This window comes from Carlito syrichta, unplaced genomic scaffold, assembly GCF_000164805.1.
Source record: "Carlito syrichta isolate Samal-C Ts95f unplaced genomic scaffold, Tarsius_syrichta-2.0.1 Scaffold316427, whole genome shotgun sequence".
Lineage (NCBI taxonomy): Eukaryota > Metazoa > Chordata > Mammalia > Primates > Tarsiidae > Carlito > Carlito syrichta.
Window position 1 is genome coordinate 455,037 of NW_007260523.1, and position 27,162 is coordinate 482,198.

At 44.7% G+C, this 27,162-nt stretch overlaps 1 protein-coding gene across 5 annotated transcripts in view; it reads right to left on the reverse strand.

Annotated features, from left to right (window-relative positions):
• Positions 1-1,784: 1,784 nt before the first annotated feature.
• RGS8 (regulator of G protein signaling 8) overlaps positions 1,785-27,162 on the reverse strand; it is a 39,180-nt gene continuing 13,802 nt past the window's right edge. For 2 of the 5 annotated variants that reach the window (XM_008074408.2, XM_021707210.1), the window contains 6 exons: positions 26,838-26,911; positions 24,801-24,928; positions 22,034-22,135; positions 21,028-21,092; positions 4,111-4,277; positions 1,808-2,602 (listed from right to left, as the gene is read on the reverse strand). In XM_008074408.2, coding sequence (XP_008072599.1) covers positions 2,420-2,602; positions 4,111-4,277; positions 21,028-21,092; positions 22,034-22,135; positions 24,801-24,826 — 543 coding nt within the window. In that variant the 5' untranslated portion in view covers positions 24,827-24,928; positions 26,838-26,911 and the 3' untranslated portion in view covers positions 1,808-2,419. Of the gene's footprint in view, positions 2,603-4,110; positions 4,278-21,027; positions 21,093-22,033; positions 22,136-24,800; positions 24,929-26,837; positions 26,912-27,033; positions 27,115-27,162 lie in introns of those variants that run through there. The other 3 variants (XM_008074407.1, XM_021707211.1, XM_021707209.1) reach the window with 2 other exon arrangements.

Genomic DNA, 27,162 nt, shown 5'->3' on the forward strand with positions numbered 1-27,162 from the left:
AGACCATGTCTGTGGTATGTTAGTCTAATGCTCACAATTGTCACACACACAAGCACATAGAGATGCTCCACAGGAGTACCATAAATTCAGCTATGGTGATCCTCTACATACGAACGAATGAACACACACCCACATACCCTCACTGAGCTGCAAAACTCAGGATATCCATGCTTGATCCTTCAGACTTCTTCATGGTGGGAGGAAGTCACCAGGGCACCATGACACCACCATCTGCAGCCTTCATTCCATGAGTAGTTGATAAGAACTCTAGACCTCAAAGGAGGCCACCACACAACTCTCTTTTCAGACTTTTCTCCTTGGGAGAGTGGAAGTGGTGGAAAGGCCCCTCTTAGAACATTCCACGTTTCCAGAATGCTGCAGTTCCAGTTTATATGGACCTCATGGTCAACAGTAGAGTTGGCAGCAGATGCACATTTCATGTGTAAACAATGTTTAAAATACCCTGTTTGAGAATTTAATCATTAAATTAATCTGGCAGCTTTAGCTAAGAATGACTTGTTACCAGGGTGGGGTGGGGGTAGGGTACTACCTGTTCTAACTAGGAACACCCATTTGAGACTTTGGAGTTCTTGAACATGAACTTTCACAGGTCTCTTCAATGTGAGGGCTAGGAGGCATGTGTTTTTCTCTCTCCTTGAGGTTCACACAGTCACGTCAACCCTCACTCACTGATAACAATGTGCTATGACAAGGCAGTGGGCCCTAAGACTCAGGGGACTCACGGGCCTCCTTGGCCTTGTCTAGCTGTAGCCAAGGAAGGAAGAGATTCTCAAAGGTACCAGCCAGGAATGCAAGCACTGGACATCAGTATAATCTTAAAAGGCCCATTACTCCACAAGTGAAAGGGGCTTCAGCCCAGTTCTCAGTCACCTGCATTCCAGAGCTTATACCTAATTGTGTACTGTTCCATTTGCCAAGCTGAAGGTTTTGTAGGTCTGCAATGAATCCATATCCTTTGTATCCCAAGAGTACCTCCACCACGTCCTCTGTGATTACGTCCACCTGGAGACCAGCATCTTCCAGACCCCTCTCACACTTTCTGGTCTCTCTGCCGAGGATTCATCTCCTTGGCACTGCTCTTGTGCCCAAGTCAGCTTTTTCCTGGGTAGCTAGAGGAGGTTCTGGGCTGCTAAGGAGAGTTGCCTGACACATTTCCAAGAGTAGCTCTAGGCTACCATGAAAGTATTTCAGGAATGTTCTCCACGTCCAAATGTTCACAGCAATCTTCTTAGCCACATCTTCTATTTCATGCTCAAGGTCAAAAGGTCAAAGATCAAGAAGGAAGCTGCTTCATGATAGTTGAGAGAGAGACCTAAGAAAGCATGCTCCCAGGGAGCATGCAGGAAAGAGAGTTTCAGCCTAAGTTCCCATTCTCCCCCATCATAACGACATGACCTGCATGGAGGGGGGAGGTGGAGAGACAGGGAAAGCACTAGGCACCATGACAGCTGTCCATGCTACGGGGACTCACCTCCCTCTGCCAAGTTGCTGTCATCCTAGGAGACCGGTGACATGTGATGCCACAGGGAGGCAATGGCAGAGGAGACACTGAGCAACACACAGGTTAGACGATGCCCCATTGCTTACAAGTCTACTGGTGCTACATTCCCTGGTCACTTGACTTCTGGGAAAGTTCTTGGTAGAATTGAGAAATATGAGCAAGCTGTATCTTTCTTCATGGCGGTTCCACTCTAGAAGTCATGAAGGACATCTCCCCACACCCTTTCTGGAAATGCAAGGATGGGAGAGTCTTGTGAATTTCCTAGGCTAAGATGGGCGGTGATTACAGTTTTTAACAATGGTCCAAGGGAAATGGAAGAAATAGACACCTCCGTGGAGTTTGCCCTTTTCCCAGAGGTCACTTATCAATGATGGTGCTAGAAACCTGGGATTCCACAGAGACCTCTCTCCTAAGCTATGAGGTCCCAGCACGCAGGGCTGACCACTACATGGTGACAGAAAACCACAGATGTGAGCCCAAGTGTTCTAGCTATTCCTCCCCAGGACAGAACAAGCAGAGAGGTGGGACTCCTAACTGAGGAGGGTGTGGAGGTGGTGGGACTTGCATGGCATTATTTACAGATTAGCCTAGCACAGTGAATCTGCCTTCTCAGCGAAGATGACCCGAGGCATTATGAAGGGCAAGTTGCTGACCCAGAGAAAGGAGACAGCGGCAAGATGCTACCACTAACCAAAACACAAATGTGGGTAAATGGAACAGAGTCCAGGCTCCAGCAGCTGGGTCACACTTTGGAATGGCCCTTTGTTCCCTTGCTCCTCCAGCCTCCTGCCCCAAATGCCACCACTTTTGAACACCTATGACACTTCATATTAGAATATGGTCTTGGCAGCAAGGGTGGGGTGAAGCCAGTGATTTCCAAGAGTCCCCATCTGAGGTCTAACTGAGCCTCCTCTGGCTTTGGGACAGCAAATCTAAGTACATTTTGGACCTCAGGAACCGGGGATAAGAGTCTTTCTCCATGAGGCTGTGTACTTTTCCCTGGGCTTGGTCGAAGCAAGTCAGGGATGGCTCCTGCATGTTCTTTCTCGTGGCTTCTCGGGTCTGGAAGTCGATGTTTACCTGGAGACACAAACAGAGAGCAAGGTCACAGGCCCTCAAGGGCCAAGGAGCCTGGTCGCTGACCCTAGCTATGTGATAATTATTCACAAGAGCATCTTATATCTTCAAGGTGATTTTGTACTTTTCAAACTGCTTCTATCTCTTTTGAACCCAGCAATAGTCCTTTGTGGTCTGAAGACCAGATATTCTCAGTCTCAATTTGTAGACAAGAACACTGAAAAAAAAGTTCTCATTTAGATTAAGAAGCTTGTCTAAAGCAGCATGGAGAGTTAGTAACAGAGCCCAAGGCAAAATCCCAAATGACTCAACTCTTAATCCAGGAACCTTCACAGTGGCAGGCAAAGGGTCAACTCAAGCCAAGTGGGTTTTTTTGTTTGTTTGTTTGTTTGTTTTGAGTGGAGTCTCACTCAGTCACCCAGGCTGCAGTGCAGTGGCACGCCCATGGCCACCCCAGTGTCGACCTGCGGGGCTTCTGTGATCCCTCTGCCTCAGTCTTCCAAGTAGCCAGAACTACAGCCGTGCACTACCATACCCAGATTTTTTTTTTAATTACTGTAGAAATGAGGTCTCGCCAAGTTGCCCAGGCAGTTCTCGAACCTGTGGGCTCAGGCAACCCTCTGTCTCCCCAAGTACTGGGATTACAGGCTTGAGCCACCGTGCCTGGCCAAGTCAAGGGTTAATGCAGGTTCCTTAAAGGAAGCTTTCCCTCTTGTCCTTTCTTAACTAAGGGAACACATGTCCCATGGAGCTATGCTCCCTTAGTTAAGAAAGGACAAGAGGGAAAGCCTTGTAGAAGGGATAGCCTGTCCTAGCCAGCATTATAAAGGGCTTATAGAATCCTAGTGGTACAGACCTAATGCATCGCCAAGTCAAAGAATAATTGAAGAGTTGCAAAAATGCAATGCACCTAAACTTGTAGACAGCAAACATGTTTCTTTATTTAAAACCTCCCAAGTAAAATTCCATATCATGACTCAGAACAACAATATAATAGAAATTCATCCACTGTATTATAATTTTAATAAAATAACATAAATAACTATAATTACCCATTAATGAGCAGTGGCAAATATTTAATAGGTGCTTTATGCCTAATACTCTTTTACATCAAGGAAAATGAGACTTGGAGAGGTTAAATAACTTAACCAAGAGCACACAGCTAGTAAGTGGTGGAGCTGAACTTGGAACAAGGTTCCAAAGCAGCTCTGCTTTCCATCAAGTTATGCTACCTTAACACAGACCTAGCAGCATGTATTCTTGAAAAGTCCCTGTAGCAATACAGTTCCTGTCAGCACATGTTTAACCGACAAACAGCTAAAACGCTGCTAACAGAATTCCTTTGACTTCTGGGAAATGATTAAAATGATTACTTTTACGTCAAGAGTCCCCAGAATGGCAAGGCTGGCTTTAGTTTAAAAAAAACCTGGCTTAAACCCCTTCCATAAGAGAAATGCGAGCCAGGAGCCATCGCTGGAGGTCTGAAGGGATGGTCACCCCTGCCAACACACCTCCCGCGGGGCCTGCACATCCACAAACTCTTCAAAGATCCTATGGGCCTTGGAGACCAGCTTTGCAGTGGACCTGGTCTTCTTGAACTCCTCACATGCCAGCCAGAACTCCAAGTTCTCCTCACTGAACTCCGTCTTCAGGAAGGCGCGGAACGCAGCCACCCCATCTGCAGATGTGAAAGGAGGTAGGAAAGGAGAAAGATAGGAAGCAGCTTAATTTCAAGGACTGTAGAAGAAAGAAAGAAAGGCAGTCATCTCAGGAGGCCACCCCTAACTGTCCAAATCCCCTGCTCCGCCACACCTTCTTGAAGACTGTTCTTTGAGACACACAAGCTTTGTACTCAAGGATCATAACAATAATAGAAAGCAATGTTTAGAAAGTCATGGTAACATGTTTAGGGCAGAGTTGGCTGTCCCCTGGGCCTACTGACAAGCCTGCATTGCTAATTAGACTGAGATAGTGAACGTAATTTATTCCCTACTCTAATCCAAGTTAACCACCCTGAGAAAACACACACTCTGTTACAAGATGAACTAGAGGTGGGAATGCACGTCTCAAGACAAGCCCTTTACTTACTACCATAAAAACATCTGAAAGTAAACACCCTACTGAAATTCAGTCAATATCATTCCATTACATGGAAAAGGTTCCTAGTCTCAGAGGTGCTGTGTAGATATAGATGATATAGATATTTACATGTATCTAGATGTAGAGATAGATAGATAGATAGATAGATAGATAGATAGATAGATAGATAGATAGATAGAATGTATGTATATATAGGGATGGAGTCTTGCTATATTGTCCAGGCTGGACTCAAACTCCTGAGCTCAAGTAATCCTCCCACTTCAGTCTCCTGAGTAGCTGGGGTTACAGGTGTGAACCACTGTGCTTGGCTAAGTGCTGTATTTTAGTATTTTATTCCATGCATGCTTTATTTTAAAAGATTTTGCCTATCAGTTTTACATTAAACTGATTACAATTTTCTACCATGTGATTTAACAATTGAATACACCCTTTCATTTTTATTAATCACATCATATATATTGCTAAACAGAGGTTACAACTAGCACAAATAAACAGGGTTACCACACTATCGGAAAGAGAAATCACATTTATTAATGAACTATGCATCCAAGTAATGCTTTTTATTTTAAAATATTTTTTATAAATTATTTTAACCTTAACACACTCTCCTCTGATAGAATAACAGCTATAGTATTCTATAAATTATCCTCAGGTGAAAGGCACATGCAACCTAGAATAAAGAAGTGCTCCACTGGTTATAAAGGACCCTGGAAATAATGTTTTGTTTCTTTTCTAAAATTCACCAGAAGGACAGAATGTTAACAAGTCTTAATTCTAGATGATGAGATGATCTGAAAGTCTGATGTGCACCAGGACAGTACATGTTTCCTAGTCTCTTTAAAAACCAATGCCGAGATCATTTGATGGACTACTGGTATCATATTGTTCAGGTATTTAAATGATTGTTTAATCATTTAAATTTTTTGAAATATCTTTATTTATCCTAATTTTAAAAATCATGTGTATCTCTGTCTTTGAAAATAGACATTTTGATGTCTATACCAGAACAGTGTCATAAGAGTCAAGACTTTTAACTACAAGAGCCAAGAACTTAAGAAAGAAAAGAGTTTTCATGGGACACTCAAGGCTATGCTTTGAAACTTAAGTTTGGAAGCCTAAGTTTAAAGTGTTTTAAAAAGGAGGATGGCCATGTAATTTACCGTTCAAGCCAGGACATTTTTTGAGAGTGAAGGGGACAACTACTGTTAATTACACAGGGACAACAGGCATAAACCATGACCACCACAGGCAAAACCCAGGACACATGATCACCATGACCCTAAGCCATGGAGTATGGAGAAAGCAGAATATGATGTAAGGTTACTTCCTGTCAGGCAGGAAGGAAATAAAATCATTCCTGTGCCAGGAAAAAGGAGAGTAACGGTTTAAAATCAAATGAGAGGTCTGTTTAGGGTACCTCCCACCCCATACTATATTAGAGTCCAAACTCTAGGACAAGGGAGTAGAAACCGAGATAAATGGAGAATCCAATGAGCATAAAATGGTGACATGCAATGTTAAGACAGAGAGGGCCTGAGAATCATTCAATTCAATAATACTTTTTAAACTGCTAATGAACAAAGTACAGATGCTCTGCGGGTTATGAAAGGGTTACATTCTGATAAGCTCACCATAAGCTAAAAGTGCACTGAACACACCTAACTTACTGAACATCGAAACTTAGCCTATCTCATTCCAAGTGCACTCAGAACACTTTTGGTACAACCATCTGAATGTTACAAAAGCTATTCCACACTATCTTACAAAATTGATGCTGTGTTAGATTATTTGGCCCAGCATCATGAGAGAGTAGGGTATCACATATTGCTAGCCTGGAAAAGACCCAAATTCAAAATTTGAAGTATCACATCCACACCATTTATAAAGTAAAAAAATTGTAAGTCAAACCACAGTAAGTTGGGGGCCTGTTCTAGGACCTGGGATACGTTGGAGAACAAATCATAAAAACTTTGCCCATGAAATACCTCATGGACACTCTCTGCCACCACTCCCTTGCCATGGCTCTGGCACACTCTCTGTGCAGGAGATCCAGAAGTCTCCACAGGCTCCAGGGGGAGCTTGATTGGAGAGCTAGCATGCCTGCCAGGGGAGTGCCGCTGCTTGCAGCAGAGGCCCTTGTGGCAGAGGCTACTGACAGGGGCCGGATGGAAAAACAGGTAGAGCTGTGGAAGGTGCAATGCCCTTTAGGAGACTTTCTCCTCGAGAACTGAGGAGGGTCTGGCTCAGCAAGAGAGGACTCTGAGCAGTGACCAGTTCACAAGTTACACTCCCAGTGGACACAGGGAGGACACGGGGGGCTACCCTGATGACTCCATCTTTTTTTTTTCCTTGAGTTGTAGTCTCACTCCATCGCCCAGGCTAGAGTGCAGTGGCATGCTCACGGCCACCCCAGTGTCGACTTGCTGGGCTCCAGAGATCCTTCCACCTCAGCCTTCCAAGCAGCTGGAACTACAGGTACACTCTACCACACCCGGCTAATTTTTGATTTATTGTAGAGATGAGGTCTCGCCAAGTTGCCCAGGCTGGTCTCAAACCTGTGGGCTCAGGCAATTCTCTTACCTCAGCCTCTTGAAGTGCTGGGATTATAGACTTGAGCCACCGTGCCTGGCCTTTTTTTTTTTTTTAAGGCAGGATTTATTGACAGGACAGAAAAGCTTCCACAGTGGGAGGGGACCCGAGGGGGATGCCTGATGCTTCCATCTTAACACACTTTCCTCTGGACTCAGGCAGGGGGAGAGAGGACCTCAGAGATGGTGCATTTATCTAAAAGAGTAACTGGAGAGCGACATGGAAGGGTCACTTGGAAAAGCCTGCTGTTTTTAAACCAGAGGAGACTAAATTCCTTGAGTGGGAAAGATTAAGTTTGTTGTTTGTGTCGGATCTTGCTTAGTTTTTAATCAAACAGAAACAGGTGCTTGTGAGCAAGTTGAATGTAGTTACAGAAGAGGGAAAAAAATGCCTTTCTGTTTTCCTTGATATTACTGGCAAAAATAAACTTGCTAAGGAAATTCTGTCTGGCCCTGGGCTAGACAAGGTATGGAGAGGATCTCTGTTATTCCAGGTCACAGGGTTGTTAGGTCTTAGTGTGGATTAGTAGATAACACTCATAAAGTGCTCTTGGAGCATCGTTATTTTGTCCCATTTTTATGGATAAGGAAACTGATGCTGAGAGAAGTGACTTGCCTGATTCCACACAACTAATAATATGTAGCATGAAAAGCTTAATACTATAAGGTATACTAACTCTCTGTTCAATATAATAATATTGCCATCTTCATTCATTCATTCATTCATTCATTCATTCACCCGTTGTGTGACCTAGGCTGTGCTAGGTGCTAAAAGCAGGTAAAACTCTAGTCTCTCAGAACTTTCTGTTGAAGGGCAGTTGAAGCCACGAAAGCATAATTACAGTAATTATGGGGTAGTGTGATAAATGATAGGATAGGGAAGCATCGGGTGTTATGAAAGGACCCAGGAGGGGCACCTGAGTCAGCCCTGAGGAGGGATAGGAAGACCTGCGGCAGGGAAGAGTCATCTAAGCTGAGATGGGGAGTGAGGAGAAGGAAGCCAGCAAAAGAAGGAAGCAGAAGAGAGAGAAGAGAATTTCAGGAAGAGGGAACCACACGCACAAAGGCCTAGAATTAAGAAAGCTGACTTGAGTAATTAGAAATAGTTTATTAAGACTGGTGTTTAGTAATTGTACAGCTAAAAATGACTGGGCCTCCTTGTAGGGCAGTCAGATACCAATTACACAAAAGAAGAGCCAAGATTCCCAACTCCAAAGCAAGATTTTTCCAGATGTGTTTGCAGGCAGACACCAAGAGGCCTGTGAAAAATCCAGAGAGGCAGAAGCATTGCACAGTCTTACAAAAGCGTTGCACAGAAAGAGAACGTTTTGAGAAGGAAGTGGCCACTGTGTCCAGTGCTAACCACAGGCCAAGCTAGATACACTCTAAGAAGGGACCACTAGATCCAGCAAGCACGGACAGGAACGGTGTTAGTGGCCAGATAGGGACCGGACCATACTGTGGTAGAAATGATGGTCAGTGAGAGGGGAGGAAGTACAAACAGTTCATTCAGATGACGCTTGCAAGACGATTTGCAGGGAAGGAAGTAGAGAAATCAGACAGCATAGCTGGGAAGAAACATGAAGTCAGGAGAGAGATTGTTTTTGTTATTTTAAATTAGCTTTGGGTGTGTTTAAATGCTGATCTGACCAGAAAAGACTTATTGAGTAGCAGGAGTTGAAGCTAAAGGGAAGGAAAAAAAGAGTCTAATGAGCAATATATTGCCCCCAGGAAGGCAGAAGAAATAGATTTGAGAACAAAATTATGATGGAGAACAAGAAAAAAGGCTGTGGAGTGCAGGGAAGTTGCTAGTTTTAGGCAGGAAATTGACGTTCCTGGAGAAGGTGGTAGGGCCCAGGGAAGGGAAGGTTTATTTATTTAGGCCATATTTATACATGCCATGTTTTTTGCTTAGGATTTTCCAAATCACCAGCTCAATTCATTTTCTCAAAAATGCTGATCCATAGATATTATAATTCCCATTTTCTATAGGGAGAAACTAAAGAAGTCGAATAAATTGCCCAATTACATGGTTAGCAAGAGTAGAGCCCATCCATATGACTCCAAAGTGAGATCTTCCCAGATGCATTTGCAGGCAAAATGGAAAAGACAAGGAAAGAGAGAGATTGAAGAGGCAAAGGAATAATGAGGCCAGGCATGGTGGCTCATGCCTGTAATCCCAGGATTTGGGGAGGCCAAGGAGGTAGGATTGCTTTAGGCCAGGAGGTCAAAACCAACCTGGACAACATAGTAAGATCCCATCTCTACAAAACAATAAAAAAGTTAGCCAGGCATGGTGGCATATGGCTGCGGTTCTAGCTACTTGGGAGGCTGAGTCAGGAGAATCACTTGAGGCCAGGAGTTCAAGGTTGCAGTGAGCTATTACCGTGCCACTGCACTCCAGTCTGGGCAACAGAGTGCGATCCTATCTCTCTCTAAAGAGAGAGAGAGAGAGAGAAATAATAAAGTTGCCATCTCACAGAATTTATAAGCTAGCCTAACATAACAGTCATTAAGCAATAATTTAAAATAATTAATTAAATAATTGCAAGCACAGCATGTGCTATAGTGGAGATGCCTGAGAGAGTAGAGGGGAAAACTTTGGGATAATTAGTTACCTTAGAAAAATGAATACAAACGTGATAGGAAACAGACCAAAAAAATTGTGATGATTTAGATTTTGGATCTTGGAGGGGGTTATAATGCACTAGCAAGAAAGCAAGAACATTGAACTGAGGGGTGCATCCAACATTCAAAGAGAAGACCTCCTCAGTTCCAGACTGGCAAATGAATCTTGAACTTGGAGAACAGCAAGGATGTAGGAACCAGCAGACAGCTGGGACATGGAAGTGGAGAAGGATAAGTAGGGGTAAAAATAATAATAATAAACACAAGTTGAAGTCAGAGATGGAATGTTAAAATAACCACAGCAAGCACTTATGAATCTCTACCTGTGGACTGGGCACTATGCTAAATGCATTATTTGTAAACCTATGGCATTTGCTCCTCATAGCACATCTATAGCATAGGTTCTGATGTTTCCACCAGTTTATAGGAGAGGTAAATAAAGCTTCAAGGAGCAAATAATTTGGCCAAGGTCACACAGTTAGTAAGTGGCGAGGATGCGAGACCACATGGCCAGCACTGTCATGAGTGTCAGAGTTCAGTCTACCGACTCTGCAGGACAGCAGTCTGAGGGATGCCTGCACTAGTGACCACTGAAGCAGAGAAAGAGAGGATGCCCACTGCAGGGCAAGATAAGAAGGCCACTAGTGGCACCACAGACAGTGACATGTACAGGTGGGGTAGAGAAAAGTCACTGCGAAAGGAGAGCTATCAGAGCGTAGAATAAGAACATAGAAGCAAGGGTGAGGCCGGGCAGGGGAGTTCAACTGATTTACAAGTGAGCCAAGGCTGACTCCATGGAGTCAGGAATTTGGAATAAGATGAGTGGCAGACTCATTGTAGCTTGTCATCACCTGGCAGACTGCCCAGGCAGAAGCACCACAAGTCTTGTTCTAATCAGAGTCAGGCCCATAATGAAACATATGACCTTGGACTCCACTGGGTCCCAGCATCCTCATCTGTAAAGTGAGGAGTTTGATTTGACAAGTTTTCCCAGGTAGAGTTCATGCTCTGCTCTGCCCTCCCATTGCAATTTAGACTAGCCCCCATCAGACAGTCTCTAGCTGATTGCTTTCCATCCTCCTCCTCCTCAATACCATCACCGTCACCCACTGAGGACCTACTCCAGGCCAAGATTTGCGCTGCCCAGTTTACACACATTAACTCACTTAATCTTTACAGTCACCCTACTAAGAAGGCAGAGGCTCTGGAGTCAGACAGCCTTGGTTTGAATCCTACGTGACCTTGGAAAAGTGCCTTAACATCTCAAAGCCCAAGCCTCCTCATCTGTAAAATGGGAATAATGAATAATGTTGGGATTTACTGCCTTGAACTGTTATGTGAGGATTAAATGAAGCAAACCATAGAAAAGTGCCTGCAAGTTCATTATACGCAGTCAATAAACATGAGCTCATAGTGAAGTGTATTTTACATCTAAGGAAAGAGGGACATAGAGTGTTTGTGGTCTATGGTTACTGGGCCAAGAAAAGGTGATAAGTGGATCTGCTCACATGTCTGCATGACTTCCATGCCCACCCTGTCTGTCTTTCCTCTGCTGATGGTTAGTGGGCCTCAGATGATCACTTCCTCCAAACGAGGGAAAGACAGTAACCCCTAGTCAAGTAAACACACTGAGCGTATGCCACAGCCTGGCAAATGTGCCATCGGGCTCACAGATCTGGAGACTCTTCAGGAGAGGGACACCTGCCATCACCTTCTCTGTGGTGAGAATGGGGAGTATGATGTGCCGCCCATGATCTAGAATCTGCCTCAACTCACTTCTCTCCCTTGGCTCAAGTGGCCTGCCCTGTCTCTTCTCTTGTCTTTTCATTTTAAAAGGACTGAAGTGTGCTTCCCAAGATGCTGGGGTGCCTCAGAGAACAGACAGGCAACTTTCCCAGCCATGGCCTGGGGACACTAACAAAGCATGGCTGAGGGACCTTGTAGAAATGTGGTGTTCTCTCAAGCAGCCTCAGCCCCAAACGGGTTGACCTGAATTTCCCAGGGGGCTCAGAGGGAGTGGGAGGGGAACCAAAACAAAAGATGGCACTTGGAAGATGCCAGGGATTTCAAGGGAAGAGCTGGAGAAATGGGGAAGGCGAGGAGAATGGCCCTCCCTGGGAGGATCCGGATCTGAAAGGAGCAGAGAACAGACTGCAGCAAAGATGCCCCATTAGATCACAAAGGCCTGCACAGACTGCACCAACTTTCGCCCTCCTCCTCTGCCCACCTCTGTCTACGCCCACCCTCTCTTCCTCAACCCCCCCTCACCCTTTTTATATTCTCAGGACCCACACTAGGCAAGGCAGGCCATGGAAGGTCACCATGCAAAGAGACTTCACCCAGAACAATGGAAGTAAGCCCCTCCTCTTGCTCAGAACAGATGGCAGCAGTGGGCTTCTGTGGACAGACCCTTCCCCCTCACCCTCAACCTGGCCCACCTTTCCTGCTCATGCAACCTGGCAAACAAACCGTGTGGGCCTAGAGCCAGTCCCGCACTCTTTCTCCCCTTCCCTCCACCTCCCACCTCCTCCCAGCAGGCTTTTCGGCTCGCCTCTCCCTGACTGCTTAGCATCTTTCCCTGCCTCTCTCCCTTTTCTTCTGTTCTCTGTCCTTCCCCTGTCCCCCACCTTCCATCATTGCCCTCTCCCTCCACCAGGACCCTCTCCCCCTCCCTTCAGCTAGTCCACAAACTCCAGTCAGTTCCAAATGCAGGATGCTGGGTTATCTCTGCAAAGTTCATCCACATCCACAGGCATCCTCAGGGTGTCAGGCTTTGCAATAGCTGTGCTTCCTCTGTGCCCTAGACCCCAGTCCCACCCCTCAGCTACCCCCAGAGATGTCAGGCTGCGGGAAAGAGTGACTTCTCTCTGACCCCTGAAGCTGTTCTGTCTGGGATTGCAGTCCTGGCTCTGACACACACTAGCTGTGACCTTGGGCAAAAGGCTTAGCCTGCTCTACACCTCAGTTCTCTCATCTGTATGCAGATCCTAGCCACACCTGTGCCCTAAGGTTTTAGGGATGTGGTGAGTTCATACATGTTAACAACATGCAGAGACTGACAGACAGCGAGTGTTCCATCCCACTTAGAGACGACTATGATTTCTGGTCTTCAGTGGCTTCAGGCGTCATCACGTAGGTTCTCCTTGCACAGAGGAGGAAAGTGAGGTCACAGAAGTTAAGTAAACTCTGCCTCAGACCACATCGCTGGTAAATGACAGAATGGGTTGGAAGGCTGTCCAGTTCCTTTCGTTCAGACCTTTTCCAATGGCCCTTTTTCAATGAACTTTTAATAGTTGCTAAATATGATATATACTAGGCATTCCTTCTATACATCCCTGGGTCCAAGTACAAATGACCACAATGTGGAGATGATGGCAAGAAAGCAAAGCAGTTTCCCTGCCACCCATCTCCACTCCACACGTCTGTTTCTAATGCATCTCCCCCATTTATCCAGAAAGCACACCCGTCCAATACACAAAAATAATCCTGGTGACTTCAAGGCAGTGGAGTGATGAGCAGTTCAGAAAGATGGGGGAGAAACAGAAGACCCTGCCTTTTTGTCATTTCATTTTTACTGCACTTTGGTATTCTTCGTGTGACTCTTTAAGAAGTCAAGGTGCTAAGAACATCTCACATTTTTTGAGATTGGTGCCCATCTCGTGGCAGGAAGGAAAAAACTTGTGTCCAGTATTCCTGGAATAATGAGCAGAATATTGGCATCCGCCTGAGCATCCACAGAATCTCCAAGAACATACCGCACATGCTGCCTGCGGCTGGCTTTCTCCCTCTAGTTCTTTGATGCAGGGTGCTTACATAAGAAAAGAAATTGGGTCACTGTGAATGAGCAGTGCAGCTGGGGCAGCAGGGAGTGAGGCTTAGGTAACAGTTCAAGGTCCAGGAGCCCTGATGTGGCTGGCATCAGGGGTGGGCTTGAGCCTTGCTTAGTTCCCAGGCTTGGAAAAATACAAGATCACAAGAAAAAAAATTTTTTACAGCTCCCTGTTTATCAAAGTGCTGTCCAAAGACCAGAGAGTCCTCTTATATCCTGGATCAATTGGAGAAAATAAACTAGTGAGTGGGTTCCAAGGCCAGACAGAGGACAGGAATGGAAAACACATTTATAAAATCCAGGGTACACGTGCCGATGGGGAAGCCAAAACCTCTTTGATTCAGAACCAAGCCACGGCTTGAAATTTGTGATGAGAATAGCATCAGGATCAGAGCCTTCCTTGTGTGTTATCTATACAATAAATTTTTTTAAACAAATAACTGGGGCAAAGCCAGATTAGGTAGGAAGAGTACTTGGAGAACAAATTGTTTCCAGTTACGTATTTTATTGGCAAGCAATTGGTGTGATAATTATACTTCAGGCTTGTGATTAATGTAATTTTCTTTAATGATCTGTACTTTGTTATTACATATATAGCAAGATATTATTTTTGTAGAAGGACTTGATGATTGTTAGTATCTTTGAGCTAGAAAGGAAATAAGAGATCCTATGGCCAAACCCTACATTGGACACAAAGTAATGGTAAGCTAGAAGGTTGTATGACTGCTTAGCCCTAGGATGTGGTAGCAGGAGGGAAGGGAGACCCTGGGTCTTATAACTTCTAGTCCTGTTTTCTTCCCTATTTCATCAAGCAGAAGCTGAGACAAGTAATCAGAAAAATACAAGGTAGGCCAGGTGCCGTGGCTCACACCTGTAATCCCAGCACTTCAAGAGGCCGAGGTGAGGGGGTTGCTTGAGTCCAGTCTAGACAACATAGTGAGACCTGTCAGTACAAAAAATAAAAATATTAGCCAGGCATGATGGTGCGCACCTGTAGTCTCAGCTACTCAGGAGACTGAGGTGGAAGGATCACCTGAGCCCAGAAGGTTGAGGTTTCAGTGAGCCATGATCGTACCATTGCCCTCCAGCCTAAGCAACAGAGTAAGACTTCAACTCGAAAGAGAGAGAGAGAGAGAGAGAAAACAAAGTAGAACTTGTACTTACAACGATGGCAGGAAACTAGCAAGAAGTTTTCTAGTAAGGGGTAGACAAAAGTAATGTGGCCCTAACAGGATCATTCACAAATGAATCCTTTCATACAAAAGAAGTATCACAAACCCCATGTACACCAGTCTATGGATTTTTGAAATCCTAAATGATTTTTAAAAACCAAGTATTGAGAACTATTGGTCTGGTGCATTTGCTGTAGGAATACTGCAGGGAGTCGCAAAGAGAAAATATCAGATTCACCTTCTGGGCTTTTAAACACGATATCCCCAGCAGGATTCTCTCACATTCCTGAGGGAAGTAGGAGGTGTGAGGAAGGGGTATGAAAAGCTCCCGAGGCAATGGGACTGAGGATTACAGAATCTGAATAAGCCCCATTGGTGATTCTAAAACTACTCTCAGTCTCAAATTCAGGATATCTGTGGGATCAAGAAGCTGGCACCATCTCTGGCGTAGAAGAGGCATAAAATGCAGGTTTTTCTCAATGAATGTTTGATTGTGTTATAGCAAAAATAATTTAAAATAGCTATCTTTTATGGAGCCCCTCTATGTACAAGCCATCTTGCTTAGCATTTCAGAACCATAGTCACATTGATATCTCACAGTTGTACAAGGTAATCATTCCCCTTTCACAGATGAGGGAAGCGAGGTTCACAGAGGTTAAGTGATGTACCCCCAGGCCACATCGCTGGTAAGTAACAGAATGGGTTGGATGCCTGCTCAGCTGCTTTCATTCAGACCTTTTCAGTGGACCTTTTTCAATGAGCTTTTAATAGTTGCTTAAGATCTTCCAGGCATTCCTTCTGTAAAGGCCACGTGGACTCACATCCTTGGGTCCAAGTACAAATTACCACAATGTGGAAATGATGGCAAGAAAGCAAAGCAGTTTTCCTACCATCCGTCTCCACTTCACACATCTATTTCTAATGCATACCTTCCATTTATCCTTTTATCTGGAAAGTACACTTGCCATGTTTGTTTATTTACTGTGGAGCCCTCCACGCTACATATGTGGAATCTGTGATACGTGAGGCACAGTTAAAGGCATGCACTTTTTGAGAACTTGGGAGAGATACAATACGAGACGGTTCAGTAGCTTCTTGGAAAGCATGGGCCACCTCTCTCACCAAGATGCTCTCTATTCATGGTTTTACTTGCTTATGTTTGAGAACAGGGCTTCTCAAGCTTAGATGTGCAGAAAACAGCTCCCAGGGCCCCACCCCCAGGGATTCTTATTCAACAGGTCTAAGACAGGACCCCGACACAGTCATTTCTCACAAGCTCCTGGCAGATATTGGGGCTGCCTTCATTGGATCACACTTTGAGTAACACCGTTCCAGAACGTTTTAGCTTTAAGAAGGACGCAGGGAGGGCTGTGCTTGAATATGGAAGCTTGCCTGTTAGACTGTATGTTATATATGTACGTTAGATGAATGATTTAAGGAATTTTATGAGCTGTTAATGTTAATGTTTGCTTATTTGATTGTCTGTTTGTTTGTGTCTTCTGCTTGGTTGCCATATGATCAGCTCAAGCCATTAAACTTTTCTGTATCTCAACCATTATCTCAAAGGGGCTAATTTTTAAAAACTAAAGCTTTTAGTTTAAAAACTAAAAGGTCTCCTTTCCTCAGGGATAGGTAATAACTCTGCAAATGCAAAAGAGCTTTCAACAGTCCTATCCCACTAACCCAGCATTCCTAGGATGTGGCGGGGACAGGTCGGCATAGATCCTCTGTGCTCCATGCAAACAACAAAACAAGGCTAACGCCTTGTTTGAGACAAATGTCCAGGGCCAGATGCTTGGTCATCCAGGAGTGGGGATGGGTGTAGGAGGTGAGAGGAAAGGGAAAGAAATCCTGTCTTCACTTTACCTTAAAATAGAATGAATTTAACTTTAATGTCCAAAAAAAAAAAAAAAAAGCTGGACCAATAACAAGCATATGCTTGAACCTCATGAGGAATAAGGAAGAATACACACCATTTTGTGCCTGTTCTCTAGCAACCTGTCAGAAAAGATCTTTCACAAACTAGGAACTTTTGCTCTCCTGGGTATGAGCTGCAGAGCCAGAAAAACTCCTGGGTGCATGCGCACACACACACACACACACACACACACACACACACACACACACACACACCTTTAGGCAGACAACATACGCAACCCACAGACACCAAGTCTAATTGTCACCAATGAACAGGATAAAGTTGCCAAATTAACACAGGTTAGAAATCCTTCCCTATTGAATGAAGTCATCAGCAATTTCAATTTCATTGTTCATTTGTTTGTTTGTTTTTTTTTTAAAAAAAGCACTCAGGGAGCGATCACTTCCAAGACCTGGAGTGGTCACTGCACTCCAGTCTGGGCAACAGAGTGAGACTCCAACTCAAAAAAAGAAAAAAAAAAAAACCACTCCAAAGCTTTCCAGGTTTTTTTAATTCCAAGGTAAAAATTGGCAATGTTGCTTTCTTTTTGCCTGAGATTTGAGTCTATGAGGTGCTCTGTTGAGAAGGGATCTTGCCGATGCTGGGGGCAGCCCCCAACACAGGCACCTCAGCCCCTCTTCTATTTGCTGGAGCCATTTCAGCCTGAAAGCAGCTTTGCATAAGCCTGCAGGCAGTGTTGAGTCAACCCACCTGCCTGCTGTAGGTGATAGGTTATTGCCCAGCCTCAGTGTTCACTACAGACATCATGCTAGAACAGACAGCATGCTAGAACAAGATGGCAGAACAGGATCCAGTTTCTGACATGCCCTACTCTAGCTTCTTCCTCATATAACTGAGAAAGCAGATTTTCCAAGAGACTGAGTGACTCCACCCAGGCCACTCAGCTATCCAGTAGCAGAGCTGGGTCAAAATCCAAAACACTGATCTGACATCAGACAATGGTCTTCACTAAATTGTACAAAAGCATGCTCCCCAATTAAGTAGAAATGAAAAGCCCTTGAAACTGAAAGCCCTTCTGCTCCCAGATCAGTTAGAGTTTTTCTTTTCTTTCTTTTTTTTTAAGTTGGGGTCTCATTCTGTTGCCCAGGCTGGACACAATCACAGCTCACTGCAGCCTCAAACTCCTGGGCTCAAGCAACCCTCCCTCCTCAGCCTCCCAAGTAGTGGGACGACAGGCACATGCCACCACACTCAACTATTTTTTTTTTTTTATTTTTTATAGAGATTAGGTCTCGCTATGTTGTCCAGGCTAGTCTCAAACACCCAGGTTTAAGTGATGCTCCTGTCTCAGCCTCCCAAAGTGCTGAGATTACAGAAGTGAGCCACTGTGCCCGGAAGTTAGGTCTTCTAATATTGACAAGAAGAGATTTAAGAGGAGCGCGGAAAGTCAAATTTTTATTTGAAATCTTGAGGCTGCCTAGTGTGTAACCAGCACACTTAATTGTTTTTAGTCTTTATTTTTATATGCATGACTGTCCTCTCAGAAAGCTGCATTCTTCACCAGGAGTGGACTGGGCCACCTTCATCTTTGTGCCCATCCCAGCTGCTTATCATAGACTTTGTCCCTAATGAACTCTTTTTTGAGATAAATGAGTGCCCTAAACAACGGGACAGGGATAACAGAGATGCTCTACAAATTGAGAATGGGAAGAAAATAATTATCTGAATTTTTCTGAAATGGAAAATGTAGAGAGGATAGTAGTATAAGAATTACCAGGGAGTGGGTTCTAGACACACATTTTTCTGGAGCCCAGTCATTCAGGGATTCTCCACTGTTTGCTTTTTAGGACATTTTGTTGTCTTAATTGAAAGCTCTGCACACCTCTGATCAACGCAGTTTCTCCTAAGGGACCGGCACACAAGCAATCCCTTTGGAAAAGCTTAATCAGCCCTAATTGAGTCACAATACCAACCCAAATTAATTAGACTATTAGAAAGTTGTCAACACCCTTCAAAGTAATCTGGGCTCTGACAACTTCACAGGGGAGTGACTGCTCAAGTCCTAAAAGCTCAAAATTCTACCAGTTATCCCTGAACAAAGACCCCTTTCTTCTCAAAGACATTCACTCCACTGCCTTCTTATTTCTGTACTAAACAGAAATAAAAACAGAGCATCAGACTTTAAGAAAGATCATAGAACTTCAAAGTTCAAAAGGCCTGAATTTCTGCAGTAGTTATAAAAGAAGCAATCTGGTGTCAACTTGTAACCCTTTATCAGAATCCCCATCTCGAAAAAGTGTCATTGCATTCCTGGAAACCAAAAACATCCCTGACAGAAGCAGAACTGAGTGTCCTCAGATCTGAAAGTCACTGGCTCAAAAAATTAAAATTAAACCTCTTAAATTTTCATATCTTGTCACTGCAACAATACAAATATACCCTAAGCTTCCATACTAAGTTCACAACCATAAACGCCGTTCATAATGGTTTAATAATTGGCAGCAAAATTTGCAAACTTATTCTCAGGACACATTTGTTTTGCATTTGATAAATAAAATATTATTGTTTAAAAAAAATAAAACTACCGTGTCCTTACAAAACACCTCTGAGTAGAGAACCCAAACTCATCTAAGACTGTCCTCTCATAAGGTTTCTCATATTCGGTGACAGGTAGCAAGCAGGTATTTCTATCCTCATTTTTGAATGAGGAAACAGCCTCAGGGACTTGAACTTGGTGACTCAGTTTTGAGGCTGAACTAGAAACCGAACTTCAAGATGACCTTGAATCAAATCCAGCCAGAAAAGAAGATATAAATTAGTAGTGACACTTGTTTAGCCTAATGCAATTCCAGAAAAAAAAAAAGTCAGAATAGCCTCATCTAAAAAAATAGCATTACTGTCAAATCCTAAATATTATCATACATATGCCATTACCTTGGCAAATCATCACATAAGCTTGCTGTTTGGGGTAAAGCCATATGTTGCAAACGCTCTATCTATTATTGCTGTTTTAGCTTCCTTCTTCAGTGCAATCCATAGAACACTAAAATGACTATTTGTCTCACAAAATTACTTGCTACAATATGTGCTTACTCTTAGATTTTGCATTTCATTTTAACATCTATTCAAACGCATGTTAATCAGTTTATTTGGAGCAGGGGCATAGTAGGAGGGACCTGCCCTTCAAGTTGGAAACAAAATCACTTCAAAAGACATCTTCTGAAAACCTAGGGCCTCCGCCAAGGCCACTCAACTACCTAGTAACAAAGCTGGGTCAAAATCTAGAACACACATCTGACTCCTACCCAAGGCCCTTAACTTAATTGTACCAAACTGTGTTCCCCAATTGAATGGAAACAATACTTCAAATTAAAGCAGCCCTTCTGCTCTCAGATCAGTTAGGACTCCTAACAATGACACGATGTATTTAAGAGGAGCACTATGTCTGTTTGAAACCTTCCTGTCACTTCAGAACACCCCTTTCACTTCCTTACCCCTGCTCGCCACACCCACATACTTAATGCCACTGGAATTTTGAAGTCCAATGAATTTGAGTTTTCACAATGAGAAAAGCAAGAGCTGAAAAGTTTGGCTGACAGCAAGTCACCCTCCCCACAGCACAATATGCACGACTATTTCTGCCTTTGTGAGAAACAAAAAGCATTACAGTTGAGGAAGAAGAGGGTAGCAAAAGTTGTATTCCAGTAAAATTCATACCCAGTAAGAAATTGAGGGGTACAGTGCAGCGAAGGTAGCAAACTCTCAAAATAAAAAGTAACAATAAAATTCAAAATTCTGTCGACTTAAGTGAATAATAAAATGTAGAGAACATTATTTGACTGATGCATTGCCCAAGACTGTCCAGGGATCTAGGGGGAAGGTCACTCAATGTTATGAACAAGCTCTGCCTGGAACCTAGAGTCTGTCATTCCCAATTGAGCCTGTCATTCCAAACCCACAAGTTAAACTCTCTTTTGCTAAAATTGCTGAGGGCATGAAGACTTCGGGGGGATCATACTTTGAACGCAGACAACAGGAAAAAAAGCCCTCATCCCACTGTATTTAAATTATTCATTTTATCTCCATGCTCCCCTAGGCAGGAGGCTCTGTGAGAGAAGGGCTCATGGAGGTCTGGGACCTCCAGCGCCTACCTGGATCACAGGAGGCCTTTGGTACATGTTTTACTAAATGGATGATTTGCCATGACAGGATGTGACCTGAATTCTACTTACACTTATGAGAGAGCAGTACATCAAAGGAATCTGCCCACCTTGTAGCTTCTTCTGTGGATAGTCTCCTAGAAGAGAAGAAACATCTCCCTTGGGTCTTTCTGAAGTGACCTCCTCGCCTTCAGTGACCACCGATGTTTACTCGAGGGAACAAACCAGAACAATGAGGGGCAAATGAAAACCATACCTGGATGCCTGCAATGCAATTCTGTGACTGCAAATGTGTACACTCTTTTTTTTTTAACTTTAAAAATTTTTTTATTTTAAAATTGTGGGGTACAACTCAGGGTTCAGTATACACATATTTGTTGTGCAGGTACCCTTGCTGATGAGGTGTGCTAAGTGACTGATGGGAAAACCTCAGGATTGGATTTCAGTGACTTTCAGTCGGAAGAACAAAGCTACGTAAGTGTGTGATTTAAAGATGTCAAGGTAGCAACGGAAAAAACCGGTCTTGGAGTCGGAAAAGTTAGGCACAGCTCTTGACGCCATCTTGTACTGCCACCTTGACGTCTGCTCCTCTGAAATGGGGATGATGCTTACCACAGAGCTGTGTGAGGGTTAACTGAGGTGACGTCTGTGACATTTAATGCAACACCAGCACAGAAGAGGGGATGAAACCAGATTATCTGAACCTAAGCATATTTTTAGAGTAAGTTTGAGTGTTTATTTCCAAATTGACAGCTCAGATTGACAATTAAGTAGAACCAAGAAGTATCCTTCACCGTCCACAGTTTCAGGAGTGATGGATGATACGGCTTTCTTAGGGGGAAAGGAGGGATTCCCATTCTGAGATCACCAAGCTGTATATTTTGAAAGGGAAAATAAAGATTCTTTTCATTCACATCCAGTGATACAAAAGAAGCTGCCAAGAAGCAGGAATGTATTGTCCTGGGGTTTATCTGGTCAGCCACTCACTAGAGATGAGTGAGTTATAATACAAGTATAGCCCCATGGCGGGCACCCCACAGCAGGCACCTAGGGAATGCCACGTGGCCATACTACTCACTTGAGAGCGCGGTTGGGTTTGTCGGGAAGAATAGCTGTGAAATCACTACACGAATCTGACTTGTGAGACAGGCATCCCAGTCGAGTCCTCATCCCTTTGTTCCTGCAAGGAGCACAGGGGCAGAAGGATGGGGAAACCGTCACGATCACAGCTGTCAGCTCCATAAGGGTCCCTGGAGCTGCGGCTGCAGACGCCAGCACTGCCCCCACCCTTCCCCTGGCGGTCTCCGAAGACTTCGTGAACAAGAAGAGAACACCTAGAGAATCCTGACTACCTGAACAATCATAGGTGCCCTACCCGGCCCCTAGAGGCTTAACACTTTTTAAAGCTGACAGGGCAAGTTGATAGTAAGTCAATGAAGGTCGTTAGCTTGGAAGGATTTCTAAATTAGGATTCTCTGTAGGGAAAGGAAATACAGTGATGACAAAATAACAATCTACATTTTGCTTTTCCACAAGGAGGGCAAAGTAACAGCAGTAGCAGCAGCAACAGCAGCAGCAGCAGCAGCTCTGATTGCAAAGCCCCAGAAGTAGTACTCATGCCAGGAGGAGAGGGAGGCTTGTGGAGTGCAGGGTGCAGATCAGAGAGTCTCAACGAACAAAGTGTGGGGCCTCCAGGCAGGCCAATTCCGATTCAAGTCCTCCCCACTCATCCCACAAATCTGGTTATCAACATGAATGGTTGCAGACCCACAGGATTGATGCCTGCAGGTAAGGAGGAAAGCAGTTGGCACACTCAAGTAATTAAGAACCAGTGTCCCCTCTGTCGGTTCTTATCCTTGCTTAACTAAGTTCTTATATTCTTACTTATATTTTGGCTTATCTCAATGGGCATAATTTAATTTTTAACATGTATGTTTAAAGTTCTCACATTTTTTATTTTCCAAAGGACCCATATAATGGTATCAGGCACTTAAATAGTTATCTGTTGTAGAGGATCTCATGGGAAATTACACTGATATCTCTTTCTGACTCCCAAAATTAGCCTCTGTTTACTTTTATAAAAATTTTTTTATTTCTTGCATTTTTTAGAGATATGGTCTCTCTATGTTGCCCAGGCTCCTGGCAACATAGAACTCCTGGCCTCAAGTGACCCTCCTGTCTCAGCCTCCTGAGTAGCTAGAATTACAGGCTCAAACCACAATGCCTGGCTAGCCTCTGTTTACCTTTAACCAGAGGTTGGCAAACTACAGTGCTGCAAAGGTGCCTGTTTGTATAAATAAAGTTTTATTGGAATGCAACAATACCATTTGTTTACATATTATCTAAAGCTGCTTTCAACTTTAAGGGCAGAGTTGGACAGTTGCAGCACAGACTATATGGCTCACAAAGCTGAAAATATGTACTCCGGCTCTCGACAGGATAAGTTCGCTGAGCTCTGAGCTTTAACCCTGGCAACTCTTCAGGCTGAGGGCAAAGGTAAGTGGGAAGGGTTTAGTATAATCAGATCAGGACCTAAGAGTGACTCCGCTCATACATTTGTAACAATCTGCCACAGAAATTGTTCTAGAAGATTCTCCTGGCCTGAAAGGAAATCCTTCTGGCCTGGCTTTCTCTTCCTATGTTTTTCAAAAATCCTAGGGCTGGGCAGAGACCTTAGAGGTCATCCAATTCAATCGTTTCCTTTTACTTCAAATGGATTATCATCCCTGGCAATTGTATTTGTTCACAGAAATCTTATTCAACAAATGTCGACTGGGATGGGATGATATTTGGCAGGGATGGACAGCATTTGTATTCCACAGCACATCTCTGAAGAACCTCTCAGGGCTGGAACATCCAAGTTCCCAGAAATAGCCTCTCCCCTGCTCCCACCTCGAATCTCCGCCAGGCCGCATAGCGAAGCCATCTATTTCATGACATTTCCAAACATGGGCTACAGCTAATCTATCTCCTGAGACAGCGAGCATCTTATGTGTCCACTCACTCCTGGAAATCACAGGGTGTCTGACACCAGGCCATGCAAGCAACTGAGTCATCACATTCTGTGAATTCAAGTAAAGGCCCTGCTCAGGTCTCACCACAGGTCAGAACCCACTTTCAGCAAGTTGGTTCCTTCCTCAGTGCCTCAAGATCATCAATCATAACACACACAGGTCACTGTCCCCAAAGAGCAATTAAGAGGACTTTCAAAATATGGCAAATCCACACAAGCCATTCAACAAGGTTTAGCAAGGGGCCAGTGTAAAGGGTGCGACTTGTTACCAAGACAACTGTGATTCTCCCAAAGCTTCAACAAATTATTCTTTGGGACAGAATGGTTTTTATTTTTTATCTTTCTAGCTGAGACCTAAATTATAACTTCCTTAGTTATAACTTCCTTCCTTAGTGTGAAATAATGGGAGCAAAAGTCAAAAGTTAAGGTTGCTCAAAAAAAATAAATAAATACAAATTAAAAAACACACTAGGCTTTCCCTCCTATGTCTTCTCCCTACAGCCCCTCTCTCAATAACTCAGAGAGATCCCTAAATGGTTCCATACAAGCTCATGCACAGTCCCTCACCCCATCCCACAAGTTTCTGACAAGATGTCCCACCAGCCAATGGGAGGGCTCGGAGCCAAGGCAGGTCCTGCTTGCAAGGGCACAACTTTGCAAGAAGCGCACAGGCAAAAAAGCACAGTCCACATGATAGGCCTAGGGGGACAGGGGCGAGTGGACCACCCGCTGGCTGAGAAGGCCTGGGCCAGGCTCAAATAGCAAAAGGAAAGGGAAGGCAGAGAAAAGAGGAAAGGGGCGGGGACAAGAAAACAGGTCATCAGTGCGTTACCTGCGTGGCATCAGTAAGGCAGCCATACAGGCATCCGCTTACGGTTAACCCTTGGGCTGATGGTCAGGGACGTCAGGGCAGGAAATAATACTGCGGGGCTCAGGGGTTTACCCTTCACGTCCTCTCACCTAAAATCAAAGAATCTGCTGTAAGAGGGGCCACCCTCTCTCCTCTGACTGCACTGTATATCCTCTTAGATGGCTTTCTGCCAATGGGACACCTCCCTGCAGAAACATCCCCAGACCCCACAAATGGTTGCATGTCCTTAGCCAGGGCAATGAGCCAAAGATGGACAAGAACACATTATTGGTGGCTTCACACTGCTGACTGTTAATCAGGAGTTCCTACTTTCCCAACCACTGGCCATCCACAATAAAGTGGGGCACCTGCCTCAGGGGAGGTGTGGGCCTGGCAAACCCAAAATTACTGTTCTCTTTCTCTTACTAGAGTGGGGCCCAGGTGACCAGCCAGCAACGAGCGGTGGAAAGGGGTCAACCCTTGCTCCAAAATAATTTGACCGGATGCTGCTCTGATTCTCACCTCCCTCCAGGGGCGCCTGTCCCTAGGTGGGAGTGTGTGGGGACTCGGGAAGGTGTGGGAGTGGAAAGGAGGTTAGAGGAACTCAAGGAAGGCTTGTCAGGCACCGTCACCACACGGGCTTGTTCCTCTGCAGGGGTCACAGTCTCAGGCTGAAGAAATGAATATGCAAGTTACCCTTTTCTGCCCATATGGAGGCTGCATGACCTTCCTCAGCCTGGGGACTGGCCCATGCTTGACCCGAAGCAGGAAGGACATGAGGGTTGGGGGAGGAAGGGGTCATGGAGGTTGAGGGCTGATTGACTTGTAGTCCTCCTCTCCTGAGTGTCCCATTCTCAGGGCTTCCAACCCTTTGTTTCCACAAAAGAACTCTGATAGGAAGGAACACGTGAAGAGAGCAGCCTATCCGTAAAAGGGTTCCCCGGGGGAACTCTGACACCAAACAGAGAATCCATTTTAAAAGGATCCTAATTTAGATAGATAAGGCTCCTGTGTGAGCTACGCCATTTAAATTATTTTTATAATACCCTGACATTTTATAGATACCTTTTAAAAATAGCTTCTCTAATAACACTATAATTAATAAAATAAAAGATTACTTTGATAAAAATAGGGAAAAAATTAGTTAGACTTTGTGTGAAGTCTCATCCCCTGTGGACTGTGGTCCCAGGGAGCAGGGACATTTCCTTCATCTTTGTCCTAACAGGGCTTACACCTGCTTGCAGAAGTCGGGAAATTGAAGCCCTTAGCAGCTGTCAGGGTCCCTAGAAATCATGTTTGGAGGCTCCTAAGCCTCTTACTATGAGATATGGCTCCAGGGAAAGGGGAAGCCCATGCAGGGGTCTCCATGATCCTGAGAGGAGCCAGAGACTGCTATCCACATACATGGCAGGCAAGGTCGCCGGGGGCAGGGATCACCCAGGCTTCTGTCCCTTCGTTGTTGTGTCCCCATCCCTCTGCCAGCCCACACAGGCTTGCCCTGCCATTCAGCTGCCTGCCACTCTCTCTTCCAGATCCAGCACTGGCCAAATGGCCACTCAGACCCTCCACCACCCCTGCACTGGGCTCAGCCTCAGACTCCATAAGAATCAGCAGGATTCTCTGACCCAGCTGCCTTGTTCATCCGGACACCCCAGGGCTCTTGTCCCATTTGGCCCTAGACATATGAGGGTCAGAGCTAGAGATGGCCCAGAGCCCAGGAAGTTCAAAGGCATGATGGCACTGCAGTCCATGTGCTCTTGTAGGTGGGCACCAAGTCGCAGGTGAGTCTGGGGCAGAAAGAACGGGACATAATGGAAAGAGAGGAGACTCAAGGGGAAGAAAAAACAAAGGTTAGAGGCACAGAGCAAAGATTTATAAAGAGGGGGAGAGAAACTAAGAGCCTCAGCAGGGAGAAAGCAATCACTATGCATGAAGAGGCAGATTAATTAAATATGGATAATGCAATCGGTGCACACAGACACCCCAGAGAGGAAAGAGCAAAGCAAAAGCAGTACTCACTGTCTTTGGCCAGTCCTCATGGCCTGCGGGTCTTTGCCAACCGGATGGTCAGAGAGGCTGCGGGTTAAGGAGCTCTGGAGAAAAAGTAGATCTTTCTTTTAGCAGTCAAATCCTTGGCGGGTGAAGGGCATGTGTGCATGAACACACTGGCGCGCACACACATACACATATACACACGCAGGCATGCCCAACACACCTCCCACCACTTGAGCCAGGCAGCGAGCGGCCCCGCTGCAAGCTCTTCTCTCTGCCTGTCACATCCAGTAAATACTGAAGCAGCCTACACCCAGCGGGCGGTGGCTCGGCTCCCGGGCACAGTCTGCAC